Below are 14,468 nucleotides of genomic sequence, written 5' to 3' on the forward strand. Positions count from 1 at the left end.
CGATATTTATTCATATTGTCTATGGCAGTAGGCAGACAGCCATCGTATATAAGTCTATGGCCAGTAATGAAATACCACGCTGAGGGGAAGCTGTTGACACGTTTTGACATGAAATACCGATAAAATGGAAGGAAAAACCGAAACAAACGATGAAATAGTGCCTGACGCAACGGCGGAGGTAATCTGTGTCGGTGCATACCAATGGATTGACGTAAATCACTTCAAAAGCAAGAATCCACTTGACGTGTCAGTCAAACAGGAAATTATAGAGGACGACAGGAAAAGTATCCATTTAAAAGAGGTAAGTAGATTCCTAATTTGTTTAGACGAGTGTATTAGTATTAGTCGTCCATTACACATACCAACTAAATTGTATTATCGCTTCATTTGTTTAGTGCATAACAATATACACTCAGTTGCTGTGTGAACAATTTTATAAGTAAACCAACAAATTCAATTTAGACAAGTAACATGTTGCTGATTGTATTTACTAGGATATTGTTATTATTTGTTAAAATATTGAATAAAGTCAGAAAGGCCCAATATCTAAACGTCAAATTTGGGTTGTAACATCAAACGCGAGACAGGACACGCTCTAGTGTAACACTTGAAAGCACAGGGTTAATTCGGAAATTTTATTAGCAGATGAAAGAGATGTGGGAGGCCTCTTTCCAGCAGCTGATCATAATGGTAATACTGTTAAGTACATATTATTAATAATGGTGATATTTTCAGAGTTATCAAATCGGTTTTATCAATATAAAGTCTGAGAATGATGAGGGAATCATCATCAAAGAAGAATTTGATGACAACGCATTCCGCCAGATTAAAAATGAAAATAATCCTCCTGGCTGTTCCGATCCACAATACAGGCCATCAGATCAGGTACGTTCAATAATTATAAAGGTTCCTTGTTTTATTAGGCTCGATAGAACTTTAAATTTATTGTAAAAGTAACACACGTTAACTTTAACCAGTTTTTTATTCGAAAGATCGATACATGGTGCCTATCGGTAACGAAGGGTGGAGGTAGGCTATTAAGATCCGACATAAATAGCGCACATTAAACTTTGTCAGTCATTCGTATTTATTTTTATTGAACTTTGACTACAATTATTTACAGATGATGTCATTTTGTTTTTAAATTCAATTAAGCCTTGCCTAAACCAAGCCATAATAGTGTTGGTATGTTATGAGCGATTCGTCAAAATAGTTCAAACTTTTTCATTCATAATTATTTGTTTTCGTTTAATTAAGAATACATATTACACGTCATGTTGTTGGTTATTTCTTTATAATTCATTAAATCCAACCCAACCGAACCATAGTAGATAAAAAATATTATTATATCTATTAAATATCCAAAATGATGTAGGTACGATTTCAGTATTTTTTGACTATTATCTATTATGGCTTGGTTTCGCAGGGTTTAATTGAATTTTAAAAACTAACCAACACCATCTGTAAATTGTAGTTTTACTTCAATGAAAACAAATAAGAGAATAACTGAGAAAGCTTAGTCTGTGCTATCTGTCGTGGATCTTAACAGCCTACCTCCACCCTTCGACACTGGTCTCTATTAACATTTGAAAATGATTTCGGAGATATGGCTATCGTATTTGTATCTCACTCAACAAGCAAATTCTGGGCGTTCAATATTGGCCAAATTTTTTCGAGCACTGCTGGCGATGAACAATGTTGGCTTCAAGATGTCAATTGTTGCTGGCTTATTAGTAAGTGTCAAATCAGTGACTTCACGAAACCTTCCAGGAAATAATCCAGAGGTGTAAAATCGCACCACTTGACAGGCACCTCTCAAAATCAACGTATCGTCAAATTTAGAGTTTTTTTAATCGATGGTTGAGAGATTGGATTGTAGTGAATATTACAAATTAATAATTAAAGACGTTCACAACTTAATGATTAATATACCTAATCGTGAAGGACAATGTCGGTAAATCTAAATAAACATGAAAAATGATAAACGCACGCCTTTTTTATGTATGCCGCTTCCAAATGGTCAAAGAAAGCATTGTAACTCTACTCAAGAGTGACATTTTACCCACTGACATCATTGTTTATAATACAATAATGTTATTTATTAGGTATTGTTTTACATATATATATAACAATATATGTAGGTACCTACTAATCTATGACAATAATTAATTATCAACAAATAAAATTTAACTTACCTAGTTTTATTATTGTTATTTTTTTTCCTTTTATTTTGTTAACTGTCAATTCATGGTGAAACTGCGTTGTATTGTTGTTTAGTTATATTTTAATAAAACGCATTTTTTTTGTAGTACTTATTCCATTTTTAATCAATAAATTAGGACCGGTTTCGTCAGCCTCAGAGGGACATTTTCAACTGAATACATTTTTTTTATTATTATAAAACAATATTTATCAAACAAAATCCAAAGCTACAGAAATAATACAACAATAGGTACATAAATTATCCGTCCAATAATACCTTCCCAATAACAAATTAATGAGGTTGGACATTAATATTTCATACTACATCAGGGGCACTATACAAATATTAACTAATATTAACTAAAATATTAACAAAACACAAAATATGAAACAATCAACACTTACAATATCATTAATATCAACAAATTGTTTTTCATAATTATTTAACGAGCATATTATGAAGTGTATGAAAGTCGTTATCAGCACAATTTGAGTTCTCTCCGTATTTTAAAATCGTACCATATATTGCATTTTCCAAAATCTACTGATATTTTATAGAATCTACTGAAATTTTAAATTTTGACTCGGCAACACTAGATCAGCATTGGGAGTCGGGACACATGCTATAACTACCTATCAAAAGGCTCTCGAAATTGACATTGCGGTTCTGGCTACAGGGTACTTATGCACCCTTCAATGTACCTATTTAGGATACGAAAACAACTTATATGTTATACAGTGGCGCACCCAAGATTTATTATTGGGCGGGAAAGTAGGAGGATTAAATATAGTTGTCATGCAAATGAAAAAAAAACGTTTAGTATGATTTAAAAAATTCATTTACAGAACAAAATCAAGTTTTCTTTTCTTTTTACAAATCTTTTGAATTACTTCGGCCGTGGTTACTTTATAATTCATTGGACGCTAAAGACGCGCTCAGCGCGTAACGATTAAGGTGGTCATTCGATATAATTAGCATGTTATTTAAATGGTAATTAAAAAGTAATTATCTAGTCAGCAGTCAATGTGTTTTAATCTCTCTGTGTATAAAGTAAGGCAAGTCCATTTAATCTTTTCCTTTAGTCTTTAACCATGTACACCTTATATAATGTTTGTTTTATGTATGTTTTTAAAAGACATAAGGTTAAAAATGATCATTCACTGACGCATGTTTTTCTAAAGAGGGTGCTGGTGCATTTGAAATCATTTTTTGCCGTGTTTTTATTTGTCTAAGCTATTGGCTTTCAATGTCAGTGTTTTTGGGGGGTGCCAGGGCCCCTTGCCCCCCCCCCCCCTCCTTGGGTGCGCCCCTGATCTTATAATATAAGATCGGGCATTACAGACTTCCAGTATAATATCATTATACCGGAAGTCTGTGATGGGCTGATAACAATACTATTAGGTAGGTAAGTATATTCATTTTTGGAGATGTAGTTCTCCTGTGCTAATGACATTGCAAGTGGGATGGTTTAAGTCGCGCAAATAAGTATTATAGGTACTTATCACTACCATGGAGCGCAGAAATTCAACATATAACGCAGTGGAAAATAGATGAAAGCAAAGGCATAATCAGAATGATATTTTCATGGGTACCTACTATGGAACCTTAAGGAACTCACGTGTATGTTGGTGGAGTCCTGCATTGAGCATTATTTCTGGTTTGGAAAGTGAGATACATCATAGCGGGCACAATTAGTTATAACACAGAAATTTTATTTTTAATTCCGTGCAGAATTACGATTTATTTACTCAGAAAGTGTTTTTCAAAATTATGTATGCAAATATTAATACTAATCGACGACTGATTTTCAAACTAAATTTTGATAAATTGGTAGCGTTGATCAACCGTGACTCTATTGATTATAAATGATACTAATCATAGGTAATTATCAAAAAGTGCGCAGGATCACAGACTAGTTTGACAGTTTAACCTTTCGTTAGTTCTATCTTATCAAAAAAAAATATCAATTATGTAACACAAGCAAATAACTGTCAAAACATACACTTAGTGCAATATCAGGGAACATAATCATATTTTATTTATTTTAATATTATTGAATTGTGTAAGTATACCAACTCTATTCTCTTTGTAGGTATCTATGCAGCAATGTTTCACAGTACGTCACAGTAAACAACAGGACATCGATAGAAAAGACACAGTTGAGAAAAACATGCTTAATAACAAAACAGCACATGCTACCAATAACATCATAGATTTGATGAAACAGCACTCGGAGATAACAATATATGAACAAAACGTCAAAAAGGAAGTTCAGAAACTATACCTGCCAAAGGTGGTGCGAATTGAGTTGAGAAGAGTTACATATTTTCCACGTAACTTTGTTTGCAATAATTGCCGTGGAGTGTTTGAATCTGTTAGTCATCTAAATAGTCACTACATTTTGTGCATGAAGTCTCAGCATTTCGAGTCATACAAGTCGCATAATGTTGAAAAACTACACCAATGCGATGTTTGTTTAAAAAAATTTCTGCAACATGGTACTCTCAGAACACATAAAATGATACATACTGGTGAAAAACCACATCATTGCGATGTGTGTTTTAAAACATTTCTGCAAAATAGTAATCTCAAAAAACATAAAATGACACATACTGGTGAAAAACTACATCAATGCGATGTTTGTTTAAAAAAATTTCTGCAACATGGTACTCTCAAAACACATAAAATGACACATACTGGTGAAAAACCACATCATTGCGATGTGTGTTTTAAAACATTTCTGCAAAATAATAATCTCAAAAAACATAAAATGACACATACTGGTGAAAAACTTCATCAATGCGATGTTTGTTTCAAAAAATTTCTGCAATTTAGTTATCTCAAAGAACATAAAATAACTCATACGGGGGAAAAACCACATCAATGCGATGTCTGTTTAAAAAAATTTCTGCGAATTGGTAATTTCAAAAGACATAAAAGGACACATACTGCTGAAAAACCACATCAATGCGATGTTTGTTTAAAACAATTTCTGGAAATTAGTACTCTCAAAAGACATACAATGGCACATAATGGTGAAAAACTACATCAATGCGATGTTTGTTTAAAAAAATTTCTGCAAATTGGTAATCTCAAAAGACATAAAATGACACATACGGGGGAAAAGCCATATCAATGCAATGTCTGTTTTAAAAAGTTCTTGCAGATTGCACAACTCAAAACACACAAAATGACACATACTGGGGAAAAACCACATCAATGTGATGCGTGTTTTAAAAACTTTCTGGAAATTAGTAGCCTCAAAAAACACAAAAAGAGACACTGTCACCCCCCTTAAGGGGTGTTACGACCGAGGGTAGATAGCAAGCCTCCAGATGAGAAGTAGGATGTTATCAATCCCTCAGTAGTATCCACCGATAGGTGGTTCCCTGATATTCGACTAGCTCAGTATTGAGCAGTTTCATACAGTTAGGATTTGGAGTGGGAGGTGGATGCACTCGAGAATGGTACTCCACTAAAGGCACTTTATTATTGATAACTCGCTTTTAAAATATTAATATTTTTTTATTGTCTATGGCACAATCCTTTACAGAAGTCAAAGTCACAGAATATTGTTCATAATATAAAGTTATTAAAATATATATTTAAGTATTTGTAGAAATTATTTTATTATTTTTAAATGTTTTTTGTATAATCAGTCTTTTGGTTACACATTCAGGTTATAGATTTAAAATTAAAAAATATTTTTTTTTTATTTAATTATTTATATAAAACCTTAATTTATTTAGCACATATTTATAATTTATAAAATATTCTTATATTTAGTTATTATCAAAACTAATTCTTAAAACACTATTTCGTTTGAGCGGTAAACGTTTATTAAGTTTAAAGATTATACAGGTATATATTTTGAGTTCGTTTAGAACTGACGTTTATAAAATTTAGTACACGTTTCGCGTTACTGAGAGATGACGTCACCTACGTATGACGTCTGTTTAGCGCGAGTGGGAATTCCGCTGAGAACTGTACGCGAGGGCGTAGTTCTAGAATTATCGAAATCCTCTTACGGGTTACGGAGAACGTCGTAGTTGCAGAAATCGGACGGAACTGATTCGATGAAAGAGATTATGCTCTTTTATAGAGGTCCAAAAGGACATCGGAGAGGGGGTTTTGCCAAAGAGGGAAAAACCTCCTATCTTTTTCTCGTAAGAAAGAAAATACGTGGTTATTGGTAAGTACATGAGGATTTACTCAGAAAATGTATGCATAAAGTAGAATTGATTAATAGATAGTAAATTGGATACTTTTAAGAAAGCTAGAGTAATCGGAAACATAATATTTCGACCTTCTTACTTCTTCATACAATTCATCTCGTGAGGCGACATGTTGTATGAATTATTGTCTTTACCGCTAAAACTATTACAATATGTTAATAAAGTTTAAATGAATACTTAATTAATACAGTCTAATAACATAAACAATATTCTATCTTTCATTTAAATTATATAAATCAATAATCGCATCTAAAAAGTTCGATACAAAAGATTTCCCCTTGGGATCGGTTATATTTTAGGTTTGTGAATTTGTCTCGCTCACACGTACGAGATCTGACTATAGAGAATCTGTCTTAGTGTTCTCTTTCTTACTCACTAGGCTTTATACAACAAGGTGTAAGTTAAAATACATGAATAGCGCTATCTCTATTTAACACAAAGGGTTACACAGCATTTACTTGAGAAAGAAGATATCTGACATCATTCATACAAATTACAACAGGAAAAAATACCATTTCATGCGAACGTGCGGCTCGCGGTGTGATTCCATACACTGGAAATAACATTTTAAATTTGATCAGCGATTTTAATTTAACGTTAAAGAAATAATTCAAATACATATTGACTCGCAGCATGCGAGTGGCACTTATGAAATTACAAAAATCACACTTATGTGATACCTTTTCATATTACTTATATATAATTATTCATGACTCTTTTCAGGTCGACTTCTATCATCCACAGCTCACTCTGAGGAGTCGGCAGACCGATCAGGGCGAACTACGGTACTTAATATGAGGATTTTGTACCGGTTTTGTTGTGGGAAGTTAACGTTATTTTAAACTTAGAAAAGGATTGACTACACAGATTGACAGACGTTATACCTGTTTAGCGCGAGCGGGACTTCCGCTGAGAACTGTACGCCAGGGCGTAGTTCTAGAATTATCAAAACCCTCTTGCGGGTTACGGAGAACGTAGTTGCAGAGATCGGACGGAACTGATTCGATGAAAGAGATTATCCAAAAAGACATCGGAAAGGGCGTTTTGCCAAAAAGGGAAAAACCTCCTATCTCTTTCTAGTAAGAAAGAAAATACGTGGTTGTAGGTAAGTACATGAGGATTTACTCAGAAAATGTATGCAGAAAGTAGAATTGATTAATAGATAGTAAATTGGATACCTATAAGAAAACTAGAGTAATCGGAAATAGAATATTTCGACCTTCTTAGTTCTTCATACAATTCATCTCGTGAGGCGACATGTTGTATGAATTAATTAGGTTCTGTCAATGAGGTCCCGATACAAAATGCTTAGAATAGGTACGCAGAATACGGTCCCATTTTATTTTAGTTCCAAATTGTCTCTGCCAGATCTGCCAGTGCTGCCAATCGACTCACTAAATTTATTATTATTTTTTGGCTACCTGCCTATATTATTCAAACAAATAGGTAGGTACATAAAAAATCTGTTGATAAAATATTTATTATTAAGCATTTACATGTTATGAAAGTTTTAAGTTTGTCATAATAATTATAAATAAATTGAGAATTTAGCATTGCGCTATGTGGAAAACAATATAATTTAACGTCATGGCAACGTCTTATAAATATCGAAGATCACGATATTTATTCATATTGTCTATGGCAGTAGGCAGACAGCCATCGTATATAAGTCTATGGCCAGTAATGAAATACCACGCTGAGGGGAAGCTGTTGACACGTTTTGACATGAAATACCGATAAAATGGAAGGAAAAACCGAAACAAACGATGAAATAGTGCCTGACGCAATGGCGGAGGTAATCTGTGACGGTGCATACCAATGGATTGACGTAAATCACTTCAAACGCAAGAATCCACTTGACGTGTCAGTCAAACAGGAAATTATCGAGGACGACAGGAAAAGTATCCATTTAAAAGAGGTAAGTAGATTCCTAATTTGTTTAGACGAGTGTATTAGTATTACTCGTCCATTACACATACCAACTAAATTGTATTATCGCTTCATTTGTTTAGTGCATAACAATATACACTCAGTTGCTGTGTGAACAATTTTATAAGTAAACCAACAAATTCAATTTAGACAAGTAACATGTTGCTGATTGTATTTACTAGGATATTGTTATTATTTGTTAAAATATTGAATAAAGTCAGAAAGGCCCATTATCTAAACGTCAAATTTGGGTTGTTACATCAAACGCGAGACAGGACACGCTCTAGTGTAACACTTGAAAGCACAGGGTGAATTCGGATATTTTATTAGCAGATGAAAGAGATGTGGGAGGCCTTTTTCCAGCAGCTGATCATAATGGTGATACTGTAACATATTATTAATAATGGTATTATTTTCAGAGTTGTCAAATCGGTTTAATCAATATAAAGTCTGAGAATGATGAGGGAATCGTCATCAAAGAAGAATTTGATGACAACACAATCCGCCAGATTAAAAATGAGAATCATCTTCCTAGCTGTTCTGATCCACAATACAGGCCATCAGATCAGGTACGTTCAATAATTATTAAGGTTGTTTTATTAGGCTCGATAGAACTTTAAATTTATTGTAAAAGTAACACACGTTAACTTTAACCAGTTTTTTTATTCGAAAGATCGATACATGATGCCTATCGGTAACGAAGGGTGGAGGTAGGCTGTTAAGATCCGACATAAATAGCGCACATTTAACTTTATCAGTCATTCGTATTTATTTTTATTGAACTTAGACTACAATTATTTACAGATGATGTCATTTTGTTTTTAAATTCAATTAAGCTTTGCCTAAACCAAGCCATAATAGTTTTGGTATGTTATGAGCGATTCGTCAAAATAGTTCAAACTTTTTCATTCATAATTATTTGTTTTCGTTGAATTAAGAATACATATTACACGTCATGTTGTTGGTTATTTCTTTATAATTCATTAAATCCAACCCAACCGAACCATAGTAGATAAAAAATATTATTATATCTATTAAATATCCAAAATGATGTAGGTACGATTTCAGTATTTTTTGACTATTATCTATTATGGCTTGGTTTCGCAGGGTTTAATTGAATTTTAAAAACTAACCAACACCATCTGTAAATTGTAGTTTTACTTCAATGAAAACAAATAAGAGAATAACTGAGAAAGCTTAGTCTGTGCTATCTGTCGTGGATCTTAACAGCCTACCTCCACCCTTCGACACTGGTCTCTATTAACATTTGAAAATGATTTCGGAGATATGGCTATCGTATTTGTATCTCACTCAACAAGCAAATTCTGGGCGTTCAATATTGGCCAAATTTTTTCGAGCACTGCTGGCGATGAACAATGTTGGCTTCAAGATGTCAATTGTTGCTGGCTTATTAGTAAGTGTCAAATCAGTGACTTCACGAAACCTTCCAGGAAATAATCCAGAGGTGTAAAATCGCACCACTTGACAGGCACCTCTCAAAATCAACGTATCGTCAAATTTAGAGTTTTTTTAATCGATGGTTGAGAGATTGGATTGTAGTGAATATTACAAATTAATAATTAAAGACGTTCACAACTTAATGATTAATATACCTAATCGTGAAGGACAATGTCGGTAAATCTAAATAAACATGAAAAATGATAAACGCACGCCTTTTTTATGTATGCCGCTTCCAAATGGTCAAAGAAAGCATTGTAACTCTACTCAAGAGTGACATTTTACCCACTGACATCATTGTTTATAATACAATAATGTTATTTATTAGGTATTGTTTTACATATATATATAACAATATATGTAGGTACCTACTAATCTATGACAATAATTAATTATCAACAAATAAAATTTAACTTACCTAGTTTTATTATTGTTATTTTTTTTCCTTTTATTTTGTTAACTGTCAATTCATGGTGAAACTGCGTTGTATTGTTGTTTAGTTATATTTTAATAAAACGCATTTTTTTTGTAGTACTTATTCCATTTTTAATCAATAAATTAGGACCGGTTTCGTCAGCCTCAGAGGGACATTTTCAACTGAATACATTTTTTTTATTATTATAAAACAATATTTATCAAACAAAATCCAAAGCTACAGAAATAATACAACAATAGGTACATAAATTATCCGTCCAATAATACCTTCCCAATAACAAATTAATGAGGTTGGACATTAATATTTCATACTACATCAGGGGCACTATACAAATATTAACTAATATTAACTAAAATATTAACAAAACACAAAATATGAAACAATCAACACTTACAATATCATTAATATCAACAAATTGTTTTTCATAATTATTTAACGAGCATATTATGAAGTGTATGAAAGTCGTTATCAGCACAATTTGAGTTCTCTCCGTATTTTAAAATCGTACCATATATTGCATTTTCCAAAATCTACTGATATTTTATAGAATCTACTGAAATTTTAAATTTTGACTCGGCAACACTAGATCAGCATTGGGAGTCGGGACACATGCTATAACTACCTATCAAAAGGCTCTCGAAATTGACATTGCGGTTCTGGCTACAGGGTACTTATGCACCCTTCAATGTACCTATTTAGGATACGAAAACAACTTATATGTTATACAGTGGCGCACCCAAGATTTATTATTGGGCGGGAAAGTAGGAGGATTAAATATAGTTGTCATGCAAATGAAAAAAAAACGTTTAGTATGATTTAAAAAATTCATTTACAGAACAAAATCAAGTTTTCTTTTCTTTTTACAAATCTTTTGAATTACTTCGGCCGTGGTTACTTTATAATTCATTGGACGCTAAAGACGCGCTCAGCGCGTAACGATTAAGGTGGTCATTCGATATAATTAGCATGTTATTTAAATGGTAATTAAAAAGTAATTATCTAGTCAGCAGTCAATGTGTTTTAATCTCTCTGTGTATAAAGTAAGGCAAGTCCATTTAATCTTTTCCTTTAGTCTTTAACCATGTACACCTTATATAATGTTTGTTTTATGTATGTTTTTAAAAGACATAAGGTTAAAAATGATCATTCACTGACGCATGTTTTTCTAAAGAGGGTGCTGGTGCATTTGAAATCATTTTTTGCCGTGTTTTTATTTGTCTAAGCTATTGGCTTTCAATGTCAGTGTTTTTGGGGGGTGCCAGGGCCCCTTTCCCCCCCCCCCCCCCTCCATGGGTGCGCCCCTGATCTTATAATATAAGATCGGGCATTACAGACTTCCAGTATAATATCATTATACCGGAAGTCTGTGATGGGCTGATAACAATACTATTAGGTAGGTAAGTATATTCATTTTTGGAGATGTAGTTCTCCTGTGCTAATGACATTGCAAGTGGGATGGTTTAAGTCGCGCAAATAAGTATTATAGGTACTTATCACTACCATGGAGCGCAGAAATTCAACATATAACGCAGTGGAAAATAGATGAAAGCAAAGGCATAATCAGAATGATATTTTCATGGGTACCTACTATGGAACCTTAAGGAACTCACGTGTATGTTGGTGGAGTCCTGCATTGAGCATTATTTCTGGTTTGGAAAGTGAGATACATCATAGCGGGCACAATTAGTTATAACACAGAAATTTTATTTTTAATTCCGTGCAGAATTACGATTTATTTACTCAGAAAGTGTTTTTCAAAATTATGTATGCAAATATTAATACTAATCGACGACTGATTTTCAAACTAAATTTTGATAAATTGGTAGCGTTGATCAACCGTGACTCTATTGATTATAAATGATACTAATCATAGGTAATTATCAAAAAGTGCGCAGGATCACAGACTAGTTTGACAGTTTAACCTTTCGTTAGTTCTATCTTATCAAAAAAAAATATCAATTATGTAACACAAGCAAATAACTGTCAAAACATACACTTAGTGCAATATCAGGGAACATAATCATATTTTATTTATTTTAATATTATTGAATTGTGTAAGTATACCAACTCTATTCTCTTTGTAGGTATCTATGCAGCAATGTTTCACAGTACGTCACAGTAAACAACAGGACATCGATAGAAAAGACACAGTTGAGAAAAACATGCTTAATAACAAAACAGCACATGCTACCAATAACATCATAGATTTGATGAAACAGCACTCGGAGATAACAATATATGAACAAAACGTCAAAAAGGAAGTTCAGAAACTATACCTGCCAAAGGTGGTGCGAATTGAGTTGAGAAGAGTTACATATTTTCCACGTAACTTTGTTTGCAATAATTGCCGTGGAGTGTTTGAATCTGTTAGTCATCTAAATAGTCACTACATTTTGTGCATGAAGTCTCAGCATTTCGAGTCATACAAGTCGCATAATGTTGAAAAACTACACCAATGCGATGTTTGTTTAAAAAAATTTCTGCAACATGGTACTCTCAGAACACATAAAATGATACATACTGGTGAAAAACCACATCATTGCGATGTGTGTTTTAAAACATTTCTGCAAAATAGTAATCTCAAAAAACATAAAATGACACATACTGGTGAAAAACTACATCAATGCGATGTTTGTTTAAAAAAATTTCTGCAACATGGTACTCTCAAAACACATAAAATGACACATACTGGTGAAAAACCACATCATTGCGATGTGTGTTTTAAAACATTTCTGCAAAATAATAATCTCAAAAAACATAAAATGACACATACTGGTGAAAAACTTCATCAATGCGATGTTTGTTTCAAAAAATTTCTGCAATTTAGTTATCTCAAAGAACATAAAATAACTCATACGGGGGAAAAACCACATCAATGCGATGTCTGTTTAAAAAAATTTCTGCGAATTGGTAATTTCAAAAGACATAAAAGGACACATACTGCTGAAAAACCACATCAATGCGATGTTTGTTTAAAACAATTTCTGGAAATTAGTACTCTCAAAAGACATACAATGGCACATAATGGTGAAAAACTACATCAATGCGATGTTTGTTTAAAAAAATTTCTGCAAATTGGTAATCTCAAAAGACATAAAATGACACATACGGGGGAAAAGCCATATCAATGCAATGTCTGTTTTAAAAAGTTCTTGCAGATTGCACAACTCAAAACACACAAAATGACACATACTGGGGAAAAACCACATCAATGTGATGCGTGTTTTAAAAACTTTCTGGAAATTAGTAGCCTCAAAAAACACAAAAAGAGACACTGTCACCCCCCTTAAGGGGTGTTACGACCGAGGGTAGATAGCAAGCCTCCAGATGAGAAGTAGGATGTTATCAATCCCTCAGTAGTATCCACCGATAGGTGGTTCCCTGATATTCGACTAGCTCAGTATTGAGCAGTTTCATACAGTTAGGATTTGGAGTGGGAGGTGGATGCACTCGAGAATGGTACTCCACTAAAGGCACTTTATTATTGATAACTCGCTTTTAAAATATTAATATTTTTTTATTGTCTATGGCACAATCCTTTACAGAAGTCAAAGTCACAGAATATTGTTCATAATATAAAGTTATTAAAATATATATTTAAGTATTTGTAGAAATTATTTTATTATTTTTAAATGTTTTTTGTATAATCAGTCTTTTGGTTACACATTCAGGTTATAGATTTAAAATTAAAAAATATTTTTTTTTTATTTAATTATTTATATAAAACCTTAATTTATTTAGCACATATTTATAATTTATAAAATATTCTTATATTTAGTTATTATCAAAACTAATTCTTAAAACACTATTTCGTTTGAGCGGTAAACGTTTATTAAGTTTAAAGATTATACAGGTATATATTTTGAGTTCGTTTAGAACTGACGTTTATAAAATTTAGTACACGTTTCGCGTTACTGAGAGATGACGTCACCTACGTATGACGTCTGTTTAGCGCGAGTGGGAATTCCGCTGAGAACTGTACGCGAGGGCGTAGTTCTAGAATTATCGAAATCCTCTTACGGGTTACGGAGAACGTCGTAGTTGCAGAAATCGGACGGAACTGATTCGATGAAAGAGATTATGCTCTTTTATAGAGGTCCAAAAGGACATCGGAGAGGGGGTTTTGCCAAAGAGGGAAAAACCTCCTATCTTTTTCTCGTAAGAAAGAAAATACGTGGTTATTGGTAAGTACATGAGGATTTACTCA

General features: G+C 32.9%; 3 protein-coding genes across 5 annotated transcripts in view; all 3 read left to right on the forward strand.

Annotated features, from left to right (window-relative positions):
- The window catches only part of LOC147076407 (uncharacterized), a 493,316-nt gene that overhangs the window by 392,229 nt on the left and 86,619 nt on the right, over window positions 1–14,468 (forward strand). The window lies entirely within an intron of this gene.
- On the forward strand, window positions 45–5,623 carry LOC147076433 (uncharacterized). The gene is made up of 3 exons (XM_085941266.1): window positions 45–301; window positions 736–885; window positions 4,296–5,623. Exons 1-3 carry the CDS (start codon window positions 125–127, stop codon window positions 5,499–5,501), a joined length of 1,533 nt encoding a protein of 510 aa, XP_085797392.1. The 5' UTR covers window positions 45–124; the 3' UTR covers window positions 5,502–5,623.
- On the forward strand, window positions 8,077–13,011 carry LOC147076434 (uncharacterized). Of its 2 annotated transcripts, XR_015069626.1 has the most exons (3): window positions 8,077–8,356; window positions 8,787–8,936; window positions 12,346–13,011. XR_015069626.1 is itself a non-coding variant. In XM_085941267.1 (2 exons), the coding sequence occupies exons 1-2, from the start codon at window positions 8,180–8,182 to the stop codon at window positions 8,985–8,987; spliced, it is 378 nt and encodes a 125-aa protein (XP_085797393.1). In that variant the 5' UTR covers window positions 8,130–8,179; the 3' UTR covers window positions 8,988–8,990. The 2 variants fall into 2 exon arrangements, 1 of the variants encoding a protein (XP_085797393.1); XM_085941267.1 differs by lacking the exon at window positions 12,346–13,011 and having other exon boundaries at window positions 8,130–8,356; window positions 8,787–8,990.

Source organism: Rhyacophila brunnea, unplaced genomic scaffold (assembly GCF_057557595.1).
Source record: "Rhyacophila brunnea isolate RB1 unplaced genomic scaffold, BYU_Rbru_1.0 scaffold_13, whole genome shotgun sequence".
In the NCBI taxonomy this organism is placed as follows: domain Eukaryota; kingdom Metazoa; phylum Arthropoda; class Insecta; order Trichoptera; family Rhyacophilidae; genus Rhyacophila; species Rhyacophila brunnea.